General features: G+C 41.1%; 1 protein-coding gene across 1 annotated transcript in view; it reads left to right on the forward strand.

Annotated features, from left to right (window-relative positions):
• Positions 1-12,033, forward strand: part of LOC103275636 (amyloid beta A4 precursor protein-binding family B member 2-like) — a 126,665-nt gene that overhangs the window by 108,053 nt on the left and 6,579 nt on the right. The window contains exon 6 of the mRNA XM_021706451.1: positions 2,006-2,074. Coding sequence (XP_021562126.1) covers positions 2,056-2,074 — 19 coding nt within the window. The 5' untranslated portion in view covers positions 2,006-2,055. The remainder of the gene's footprint in view (positions 1-2,005; positions 2,075-12,033) is intronic.

Consider the following 12,033-nt stretch of genomic DNA (forward strand, 5'->3'; position numbering starts at 1 on the left):
TAAAAAAGAAAAAAGAAAATACTTTAAAATACTTTTAAGGAGAAAGATATAGAGTAGAGACCAAGGAGGAAGCATCTTAGCATTTCAGGACATTTGAAAATAAACCCATCCTTTTAATTATGACAGAGTAGTGAGCCTTATCCACAGTATGTGAAAATATAATTAAAAGCATATCGTGGGTCGGTAGACCTCGTTGTCAGGTCATTATCAGAATCACAAAGTTGGAAGTAATGTCCATTAAAGGTTGCTAGTTTGGAAAGTCTGGATCAGAATTCAGAGTTTTTGGCAAATAAAGTTTCTCAATTTGAATTATGCTTTAGCAAACCTCTGGCGTTCGATTTTTTCTGTTAACTTGTCCAGGGAAGTGTAATACGCATATGGAAATTTGCACAAAGTTACAGCTTGATGAATTTTCACATCCAGATCAAGAAAAACTACACTCCAGCCAGGTACAGTGGTAATCCTGGCACTTTGGGAGGCCAAGATGGGAGGATCGCTCAAGTCCAGGAGTTCGAGACCAGTCTGGGCAACATGACAATACTCTGTCTCTACTTTAAAAAGAAGAAGAAGAAGAAGAAGAAGAAGAAGAAGAAGACGAAGAAAAGCCACATTTCCATTACCAGTGTCCCAAAAACTACTCTCCTGCTTCTTCCCCTTCTGCTCCCTCCCAGCGAATCATTTTTTTTCCTGTTTTTGTGCTTTATATAAATGAGATCATCCAACACATGTATTGGACTTAATATAACAGATTATATTAGTGGCACTCCTGATAGCACCTCATTGAAAACTAGGTCTGTTTTCAGTTTTCCTTATTGTGTATCTATTTTGGTAAACGGGTAGCCCACCAGTGTGTCTAGATTTTTATTATTCCTTTAAGAAATTTTCTGTGTAAATCCAAGCATGCATGAGTCTGTACCTGTGTGTGTACCTCTGTGTATATGTCTATGCTCTTTCCCATTTTACTCAAATTAGATAGTGCTTTACTGTTCACACGGTCCACTTCTCAGCGGCAGGTCTGAAAGCCCTTTTCGTGGGGGCTCATGTCAACCCACTTCCTTTGTCTTCATGGTAGCACATATGCCCATGTATAGGTGTATCATCATTTAAGAAACCAGCTGTTCACTAAGAAACAGGACATTACTGGTCTTTTGATTTTAGAACAAGAAAATCCATAGAGTTCATCTGCAGAGTACATTCTTAGAAGTGGAATTGCTGAGCGGTGGGATCCATGCATTTGCAATTTTTTCAGCTATTTGGCAAATAGCTCTCCAAAGAGTTTCACAGCTTTTGTTCCTACCACCAGGGTTTGAAAATCCTTCTCTCTGGTGGCCTTGCCTTGGATGTTAAGACATCCAGCTTGGTAATCTTTCCAGTCTGATAGTCATTGCTATTTAAATTGGCATTTTCTTTTGTTTTGAGTGAGGTTAGTTATTTACATTTATTGGATGCTTGTGTTTCTCTGGGGACTTGTTCATATTTGTTGCTTATTTTCCTACAGGCTTGTTCATGTTTTTCTTAATGATTTCAGAGAGCTCTTTCTATGTAAAGGAACATAGCCTTTGGATGTCCTCTATGGTGGTAATTTTTTTTTCAGTTTGTTTTTTGAATTTTCTGTGTTTATAGCTATTTTTCTTTTTCTTTTTTTTTTTCCTAAACAGAATGTTTTCGTTGTTGTGTGGCAAAATGTACCATTTTTGCCTTCGTGGCTCTGAATTATATGTGTGTTTAGTGAGAGAAAGCACTGGAAACTTGAGACAGACAGATAGCCTATGCCCAGCATGGAAAAAAACCTCAATAAAAGTCTGTGAGAAATGTGGTTGAAGAGGAATTCAAATTCCAATCAAAACTGGTGTGACTGACTACAAATAAACAAACATTCGCACTTATCTGCCAAAATTTGTTTAGTAATTTGAACAGCTTTTGCAGGATTTTTCACTGCTATGCTTTTTTCCTTGTGTGTTTGTTATCTGGGGTTTTAATTTCTCAAATGATCCCTTTTTTTTAGATTTCAAATTATAACCTATTTCCTGCACCATTGCTGACGCCCAGTGATCCATGTCAGAAGTGCTTCCAGGTCAGACACATTTTCACATATTTCAATGCAGAGAAGCAGTTGAATATTGAAACTTAAAAAAAAGTAATGACAGATCATTGGTTTCGATGCTAAACTTATGATTTGGTGAAATAACATGTATTTGGTTTTCATTGTCCTTCACTAATATAATAGAAAAATGAATCTTTCAAATAGAGGAGTCAACTGGACTTAACAGTATTTGTGGAATAATTGCATACCTTTATATTATAATATAAAAATATTTTAGTTGACAGTGACAGGAACTTAAGTTTCTACCATATTTTGCCATCTAGCAGGGTACATTATAGCCCGTGAACTACTGAAATGTGAACAGAGTGCTGGGCATAGGGGTTGAGTCTCTAAATCCACATCCTAGACTGTAGAGTTCATGTAGGGTCAAGCTCCCCCATTCAGTTCTTCTTGAGTCTAATGCTGATTAATTTCAGGCCTTAGGAAAACCACCTTAATTTTATTGTATGTCCCTTTCTTGGTCTCATGACAGATGCTAGTCTACACACACTGTGGTGTGGGATTTAATTCGTAGCCTCACAGTAATACAATAAGGAAAACACAATTGAAGTAACATCTCAAGTTCAATATCGTATGGAACTACAAGTGGCAATTAGATCTGGGTAGATCCCATGTATATTAGGTCACATATGCTCAGCAAATTCTGAGCTTTTAAATAAGTAGATTTAAGCCATGGAAAAATAGATATTAATGTCCCTAATTTCTAAAATTAAAATCATTATTATTAAATACGTTCAAGCTCTTTTCTCTTTTATATAAGGCTTTGCTGTTACATTTCAACAAAACCAAAATAAAATATAGAAACACTAAGCTCATTAGAGGTAAATGAGTGTAAAATTATCCTTTTATCAAAAATATCCAAAAACCATAGACAAACCTAAATTCACACAGAAAAGTCAGGAACACAGGGCTGATTCTTAGAGGCCATCTAATTATAGTGCGTGATTTGGGGAGGGTGTAGATTTTTTTTATCGATACATATTGAACAGATATGTTAATTTTGGAAAAATCAAGGCAAATACACATGTCCTTTTTTAAAAAGTAGATGTTATATGTTGAAAATAATTCCTTTTAGGGATCCATTGACTTTTAAAATCGTATATTGCATTGCAAGATGAACTCAGTGTGGAAACATTAAAAGAACAAAGTTGGCAAATATATAAAATGATATGTGTCCTAGTGGAGGTGAACAAATCAGATACCTTCTAGAAATTTCTTATTGTTGCTATATTTTGTTATGCTGATGTTTTTATTCTTCCTGTTGGTACTCAAACTGCTTTCTTCCTTAGAAGTTATATAAGAGATACTGAATATTATCTGGCATGGTTTTTAAATAACAGCTGCTGTTCTCATGGATTGGTATAACATAGGACACATTTTGCAAGAAAAGCAGTATTCTCAGTTGGAGTATCTTGTTCCAGCCATTTTTTAAACTTGAATATTCAAATATTCAATATTAAGATATCCAGAGGGGGATGATCTGGGCCAGTAAGTTGGACATAAGGTGTGCCTTCAGCCCCTTTCTCTAACTCTTAGAGTTGTGACCACAGAGGGGCTTTAAAAAAACAAACATACCAGAATTTATACCATCATCTGTCTCTAAAACTCCTGTTGACTCTTCAAGATGCAGCTCAGGAGTCCCTTCGGAGCAAGTCTAAGCCCGTGATATAGTCAAGGATTACCTTATTTCAAGAATTCTCCTATTGTTTAATATTTTTTCCCTTTCGGAATTGACTTGAGGCTCAGTTTGTCAGTTACTCAAGAAAATATGGGACATTATAGTTCACCTACTTTTTTCAGCTAAACCAAAATTCTCAAGCTGGATCTGACCATCATCGTCAGACCTGCCATAAAAGTCTAGAGCTCTATTTTAAAAAAAAAAGCATCTCCAGTAGACACTGAGGCTTTACTAAAGAATGAAAACAACCAGGAATGGTGGCACTTGCCTGTAGTCCCAGCTACTCAGAAGGCTGAGGCAGGAGGGTCACTTGAACCCAGGAGAGTTCAAGAGTGTGGTTGCTATGATTATGCCTGTGAATAGCCACTGCACTCCAGCTGGGGCATCATAGTAAGACCCTGTCTCTTAAATTAAAAAGGAGAGAGAAAGAGACAGAAATTGAACTGAGAAGGTATCCTTGGAATAAGAATATCATTTCCAAAATGGACTCCTTTGAAGGTCTTAATTTTTATTTGAATATACAAGTTCTGCTTGTGTTTCCTAAGTAACCACCTGTCATGTCCCAGGTGTGGGGTTGGAAATGCTGAGGTCTCCTCCCCCACCCCCCAATACAATGCCTCTTCTACCCTCCACTGGTGGGCTCCTCTTCCCCTTCAGAACCCAGTGCTGTCTTCCCTCTGCAGGAAACTTTCCCTGAACCTCTCCTCACCCCTGCCAGTGTTCTCACAAGGCCCTTGGCCTTCTTCCACTGTGGTGAATTTGTGTGATAACTTGTTCTTTCTCACTGCCCAATTAGATTTTTTTTTTTATTTCTTATTTATTGAAATTAAGGCCGGGCATGGTGGCTGAAGTCTGTAATCCCAGCACTTTGGGAGGCCGAGGCAAGAGGATTGCCCGAGCTCCAGGGTTCAAGACCAGCCTGGGCAACTTGGTGAGACCTCGTCTGTACGATAATCAAAAAGTAAGCCAGGCGTGATAGTGCACGCCTGTAGTTCCAGCTACTTGGAAGACTGAGGTGGAAGGATCGCCTGAGTCCAGCAGGTCTAGGTTTCTGGGTGACAGACTGTGACTCCAACTCAAAAAAAAAAAAAAAAAAAAAAGGAAAAGAAAAGAAATTAAATGCAAAATGGCATACTATCAAGTTGTATCATGACTTTCTGATTTCTTCAATTTCTTCCATGAAATTGCTCTTTGATGACAGTCTTCTCTCAGGTGTATTTAATAAATGTCAGTGAAAAAATACTCAAAAAATTCTTATTTATTTTATATCACTGACAAATAAAATGGTATATATTTACCATGTACAGCATGTTGTTTTGAGACATGTATGCATTGTGGAATGACTGGATCAAGCTAATGGTGACTGGATTTCTTTAAAAGTATCTGTAGGTGTGTCTTGAATCTCAGCTCCAACTGGAATGCTGAAAAGTGGGCCGACAGGCAGTTGAGTTGAGCAGGCAGTGGGAAACCCTTAGGTGGGTAAGGCCTCAGTGCTGAAATCTCCCGTCTCTCCGGCCCTGCGAGTTGGCTATGTGAAGGTCCTCTACTTGTTAGAATCTCCAGGCTTCTAATCCCGCCATCTCCCTGGCCCGACCCGCCAGGCTGCCTTCTAATAACCTTTCCTCTTTGGTTCACAGAGAACTTCTTATCACTTTTGTCACCTTGAGAGTTTTCTTTCATGAGTAACTGTAGGATTCCAGCTTTATTTTGCCTTTCCTCCCTAAAAGGAAAAGAAAAATTCTGAGTTTATTTTATTTCCTTAATGCTTTGAGGTCTAGTTCAAAAGGCAACCTTCCTCGGGGTATAAGTCTCACCATTAACTCCTAGGCGGAAATAAAATTGTGTAGCAGAACAATAAAAATGAAGAAAATGTGACATGTCACTCAAGAATGGGGCAGACATTGGGCTTCCCGGGGCCCATTGGCCAACGCTGGGTCCATTTGTCAATATCCAATTTTAATAACAAGTCCTGGGAGTCAGGGGAGCTGCGGGTTATTGAAGAGAGAAGAGTTTCCTGTCATCACTGGCAAACTCTTTCTTTGACAAAATGCTAGCAGTCTTAGGAAGAGAAAAGGAGGAGGAGGGGGAAAGCCAAGCTGAATCACAGCCTCCAGCGCAGGTTTGCCTTGGGAGGTGGTCTGGGTCACTGGGGTCCTGCCTGGTTGTGTCCGTGCTGGGGCCTTTGCACCTGGGTTTCAGAAAAGCTGTAATTAAAGTGATTCCGGCTTATCTAATTTTGTCAGGGCTTCATAAAAAATACTCTGTGTATTAACTAGGGCTCTTGTAGTTGCAAAATAGAGAAAACCCATCTCAAAGTGGCTGAAGCAAAATAAATACATCTATTGCCCTGAGAAGTCCAGGGGTGTCATATTTTGGGCCTGGCTTATTTGAGGGAGTCAGCCATCTGGGCTTGCTTGCTGTCTCTGTCTTTTGGCTCTGCTTCCTTATTTGTTAGGTGCATGCGTAAACAGGTTGTCTCTTCATGGCGACCCCTTGAAGCTCGGGACTTCAATCTTCTAGTTCAAGAAAAGAAGAAAATAAAGCACCTCTCATCTTCTCATTCCAGCAGTCTCGTGACTGGGTTTGTGCAGGTCACATGCTTTTCCTTAAACCAACCACCAGAGCCACAGGATTTGCACCTCTGATTGACTGTGACATGGCCATGTACCTAAAATAAGGGACCCAGTCATCTCTGCCTGAAACACATGTCTGAGCTCCTAGAATGTATGCTTTGAAGGTGGTTTTACTTTGTTCCTTTTGTTCACTACTGTGTCCTCAACACTTAGAAGTCTGTCTAGTGCATAGTAATGCTCAAAAAATAATTCTTGAGTGAGTGAATGGGTGTGGGGGAAGGCTGATTCTCTGGTAAAATCTGTGGGGCTTTTAACAGAAAAGGAGGAAATCGCTGCCAGGCTGTAAGAGACACTTCTCTGTCATGCATACAGAGAACAGTGACAGTAGTAATATTAACTGTTGTCACACTCTTATTGTTATTATTATTGCTTTGAGTGGGTGTCTCACTCTCTCGTCCAAGCTAGAGTGTAGTGGCATACTCACAGCTACCGCAGCCTCGACCTGCTGGGCTCAGGCAATCCTTCCACCTCAGCCTTCCAAGTAGCTGTAGCTACAGACATGCACTACCACGCCCAGCTTTTGTCACACTCTTAAATCTGAATTTATACGTACCTCTGGAATAGGAATCAATCCTCTTGGATTGATGGTGGATCTTCCTAAGTCTCACTCCAAACAGCATGATGGATAGATTGGGAGGTGATGGCAAAATCACCGGGGCCCCTATCCACCAGTCAGAGGTTCAGGAGGGGACCCGCCTTTGTGCCAAAGACGATCCCTTGGGGTTCCCGGCATTTTGCTTCTTCATTCCTCATTAACTTTGTTTGTTTTGTTCACTGTTGTGTTCCTGGCTTTGAGGAGAATACCTGGCACATAGTAGTTGCTTGATAACATTTAGTGAATGGATGAGTGAATTAATAAAAAAAAATTTATTGCATGTTCTTATATGTCAGACTTTGTAAAAGGCACTGGATATTTTGAAAAGGAATATGAAAAGGAAAGGAAAATGCAAATCAAAACCACAATTAGATACCATTTCACACCAAGGATTGTGGTGAAAAAGAGATAATATCAAGTGTTGACAAGAATGTGGAAAACTTGGAACCCTCATAGACTGTTGTTGAGAATATAAAATGGTAGAACTGCTTTGTAGAACACTCTAGCCATTCCTCAAAATGTTAAATATATATATGTGTGTGATACATATGTGTGTATGTATTTTTATGGGTGTGTACATATATGTATGTTTATATATATGGCAAAATAAGCTATCATACCCAGCAGTTCTACTGCTGAGTATACATCCAAGACAATTGAAAACATGCCCACACAAAATTTTGTACATGAATGTTAACTCTAATAGATAAAAAGTGAAAACAACTCAAATGTTTATTAGTTGATGAACAAATAAACAAAATATCCTTACAGTGGACCATAATCTGGCCAAAAAAGGAATGAAGTGCCGAAACATGCTACCACATGGACGGACCTTGCTATAGAATAAACCAATCACAAAAGACCACACATTGTCTGACTCTGCTTATGTGAAATGTCCGTCACAGGCAAGTCCACAAACACAGAAAATAGACTAGTGCCTGTCAGGAGCTTGGGGGAGGGAAAGATGGAGTAACGGATACAGGGTTTCTTTTTGGATGATGAAAACGTTCTGAAATTAGACAGTATAGACAGATGTACAGCACTGTGAGTAGCTAACCACCAAATGGTATTCTTTAGAAGGATGATCTTTATGGTAAGTAAATAATATCTCAAGAAGGCTATCATTTTAAAAAATGAATAAAACAGCCACTGTCCTTAAGGTGCTTTCAGTTTAGAAGAGCACATAGACCTCACCATTGGCATTTACAGTGTAGTGAGAGTATTGTATCACCATACTTCAAATAGTATGACATCACAGTATTGTAGTACGATAGTACGATACTATAGTATCATAGGTGTTGCACATCTGGCATAGAGGACAGTGTGTATACACACCTGGCATGTGTAGGAGCCAGATAAGGCCAAACAGAGGACACGATACGTGAGCTGGGAATTGAAGGACTTACAGGTTTTTCAGGCATGAAATAGGACGGGAGAAAGGGAAGACGAGGGAGAAGGCCGTGGGCGGAGGAAAGAAACTGCCAGATGTGAAGCGTTGATGGGGCCTGACATCCCAGAATGGCCATGGAAGATGCAGCAGTGGGGGGATGCGGAAGGGAGGGGCGGTACCAGGAGGTGTGACTGGCAGGGTGTGCTGAGGCTAGCAGCAAAGGAGTTTGCAGGGCCTTGTGGACTGAGCTGCATTTGGACAACAGTGGATGATTTTACGCAGGAGAGCTACATGATGGATTTGTTTTTCGAACAATACGGAGAGGCCAAATCTGTCCTAGTCAACTGGAGTTTGAGAGAGCTGTTGGGCCAGCCCACAGCAAGGGGTTAGAGCCTAAGAGCCAGCAAGGAGGAGGGGGAAGGGAAGCTCCATTTATTGGAGAAATGTCTTCTTTTTTTAATATATATTTTATTTTAAAGACATGGGGTACAATTCAGGATTAGGTATACAAGTTGTCATCGTACAGGTAAAGTATAGGCCTCCCTCTGGTCCCCACTTCGCCTGGTTTGAGATCAGATACCCTTATTAATGTTATGTGCCCCCCCCAGCAGTTTCCAGCTACTGCCAATCCCTTTCTTAAAGTATTATGGTAAATGTTCAGGGTCTGCTTATGGGTGAGAACATGTGGCACTCTGTTCTTTGTTTCTGTGATAGATCACAGAGTGTGATAGGCTCTAAATCCATCCAAGATGCTGCAAAGTCCATATGTTTGTCCTTGTTTATGGCTGCATCATAGTTCATTGTTTATATGTACCACTTTTTCAAATCCAGTCCAGTTTAAATGGGCAGCACAGTTGGTTTTTGCTATTGTGGATAGTTCTATAATAGACGTTTTCAAGTAAAGTCAACAGACCTGAACATCTTGGTAGGACTTACTAGGAACTCACAGGTGCTGTTCACGATTTCCAGTGTGGGAATCTGGGAGAACACCAATGCCATCCATCTCAGCACCCAGCCCATGTTTAAGCAGATTTAACCCCCCACAATATATAGAGGGGATTAGACCAGGTGTTCTGTGGTCTAGAGTCTGTAGTAAAATGAGGTGGGCAAAGAAAAATAGAACCTGTTACATGTCCTAACTTTTTATCAGAGTCTCGGTGTAGCTTCAGCATTGAGAAAGCCTAAATATCCTACATGTGGGATTTAGGAATCAGAGGTGGGTCCCCCGGGTGAGGGGAGGAACTATTACTTTATTTTTATAGCCATGTAATATTCATTTTTCTCCCTAATTGTGTCACTGTTTCCCATTCTGCTAAATGTCCTTCTGCTCATGGTTACCAGTGAACAGGTGCTGTAGCTGAGGAGGTGAGAGAAAAGGAAGTCCCAGGGTTGAAGGGTGGGACCATGCGGACTCCGGGAGGGCATGTGGCACATGCAGCCAAGCTTTGGCTGGGCCTTCGGTGCTCTTTGTACCAAAGGACAGAGACCTCAAGCTGCTGGGATTGCAGCTGACAAGCATTTATGTTTGACAGAAGTGGCCCCCGTCGGCTCTGGGTTGCACAGCACGGAGCTCCGACTCTAAGTGGTGCCTTTTCTTTAGGGAGTTATGGCAGGACTGAGCAAGACTTTCCTTGAGCTGAGACTGAGGAGCAAGATAAATTGGTCTAGACGTTATGTTGAAGGATTTCGTTTTGTTTTACTGATTTACTGATTGATTGAATTAGTCTCATTCTGTAGCCCAGGCTGGAGTGCAGTGGTATAATTACAGCTCATTACAGCCTCCAACAGCCCAGGCAATCCTTCCACCTCAGCCTCCCGAGTAGCTGGGACTACAAACATGTGCCACCACGCCCAGCTATTTTATATTTTTGTAGAGATTAGGTCTTGTTATGTTTCTCAGGCTGGTCTCAAAGTCCTGGGCTCAAGCATTCCTCTTGTCTTGGTCTCCCAAAGTGTTGGGATTATAGGCATGAGCCACCACACCTGGTCAGGAATTTATTTTAACCCATGATCAGATGCTACATGGGATAAAAGCTGAGATAACTGATCAGTGATCACCCTTTCCCTTGCTGATATCATTAGCTTTTTCTTTTTTTGTTGTTGTTTTGTTTTGTTTTTGAGCTGGAGTCTCACTCTGTCACCCAGGCTGGAGTGCAGTGGCATGTTCATAGGCATTGCAGCCTCTACCCACTGGGCTCAGGAGATAATTCCACTTCAGCCTCCCAAGTAGCTGGAACTACTAATTTTTTGATTTATTGTGGAGACGAAATCTCTCCAAGTTGCCCAGGCTGGTTTTAAACCCCTGGACTCAGGCAGTTCTCTTGTCTCAGCCCCCCAAAGTGACGTGAGCCACCACTCCCGGTATCATTAGCTTTATTAAGGAAAGGAAAAATGTATTTCCTGTTGACTTAACCATTTAGACAATAATGGTGATCTCCTTTCCATCTATAATACGAAACTCAGAAATTCTACCAAGACATTTTAGGTAAACATTGCTTGAGAGGTTAATGAAATATTTTCCTTTTTCATTTTATTCAAGGAGCTAGTCTACAAACACTTATGGAGCACCTACTGTGTGCTAGGCTGCTGTGCTGTTTGGTGGAGGTCACAGTCTTGTGGGAAATCTTCCACAGGTTGATACAGATGCAAAATCGTGTGAGTGGTGCTGTTGTAGATGTGTATTGAAGGTGTGGGAATTTGGGAGGAGGAGCCCTGGAATCTGCCTGAAAGGGCAAGTGGATGTTTCAGAAACTGGTGACATTCACCCTGAGTCTTACAAGAGGGGTAGAAATTTGCTAAGTGAGGGAAGGATGCTGAGAGTATGTAGAGGGACGAGGAAGCTGATGAGTATAGCCAGGGTGATCCACGTGCCTCTGAAAGCATTCACTCAGATGTATCTGGCATGTTGTCAGAGTGAAAGCTGGTCCTTATTCCTTTCACCCATTTCTCGACCTTTCTTTTTTTTGAGTCAGGATCCTTACTCTGTTGCCCAGGCTGGAGTGCAGTGTCACGATCACAGCTTACTGCAGCCTTAGACTCCTGGGCTCCAGCAATCCTCCCACCTCAGCCTCCTGAGTAGCTGGAACTACAGGCACATGCCACCATGACTGGCTAATTATTTTTGTTTTTTATAGAGATGAGGTCTTGCTATATTGTCTAGGCTGATCTCCAACTCCTGGGCTCAAGCAATCCTCCCACCCCAGCCTCTCGAAATGCTGGGATTGCAGGTATGAGCCACTGGCCTAGTCTGACCACCAGTGTTTGAATTGCCTGGTTTGCATTGCTTCTTTAATGCCTTTTCATCACAGTCATTTTTCTTGGAAAATATGCTGGCAGAAACATGCTCGATATACACACGAATATACCACACTCACGCTTGCATATATACTTGAACTGCTTTTTGGCCTTGGTCTTTGGAGGATTTTGCTAACCTCTAGCTACTTCATGACCCCTGAGTCTAAGGGTTTCCTGGTTGATTGATAGAGTAACTTCCAGAGGCAACTGAATATTCCATGGGATTCCTTTGACTGCCTTCATTCTAGGACTGAACCTTTGATTTTGCCTCCAGAAGATATATTTCTTTCTTTTTTTTTTTTTTGAGTTGGAGTCTCACTCTGTCACCCAGACTGGAGT

Source organism: Carlito syrichta, unplaced genomic scaffold, assembly GCF_000164805.1.
Source record: "Carlito syrichta isolate Samal-C Ts95f unplaced genomic scaffold, Tarsius_syrichta-2.0.1 Scaffold315593, whole genome shotgun sequence".
NCBI classification, from domain to species: Eukaryota; Metazoa; Chordata; class Mammalia; order Primates; family Tarsiidae; genus Carlito; species Carlito syrichta.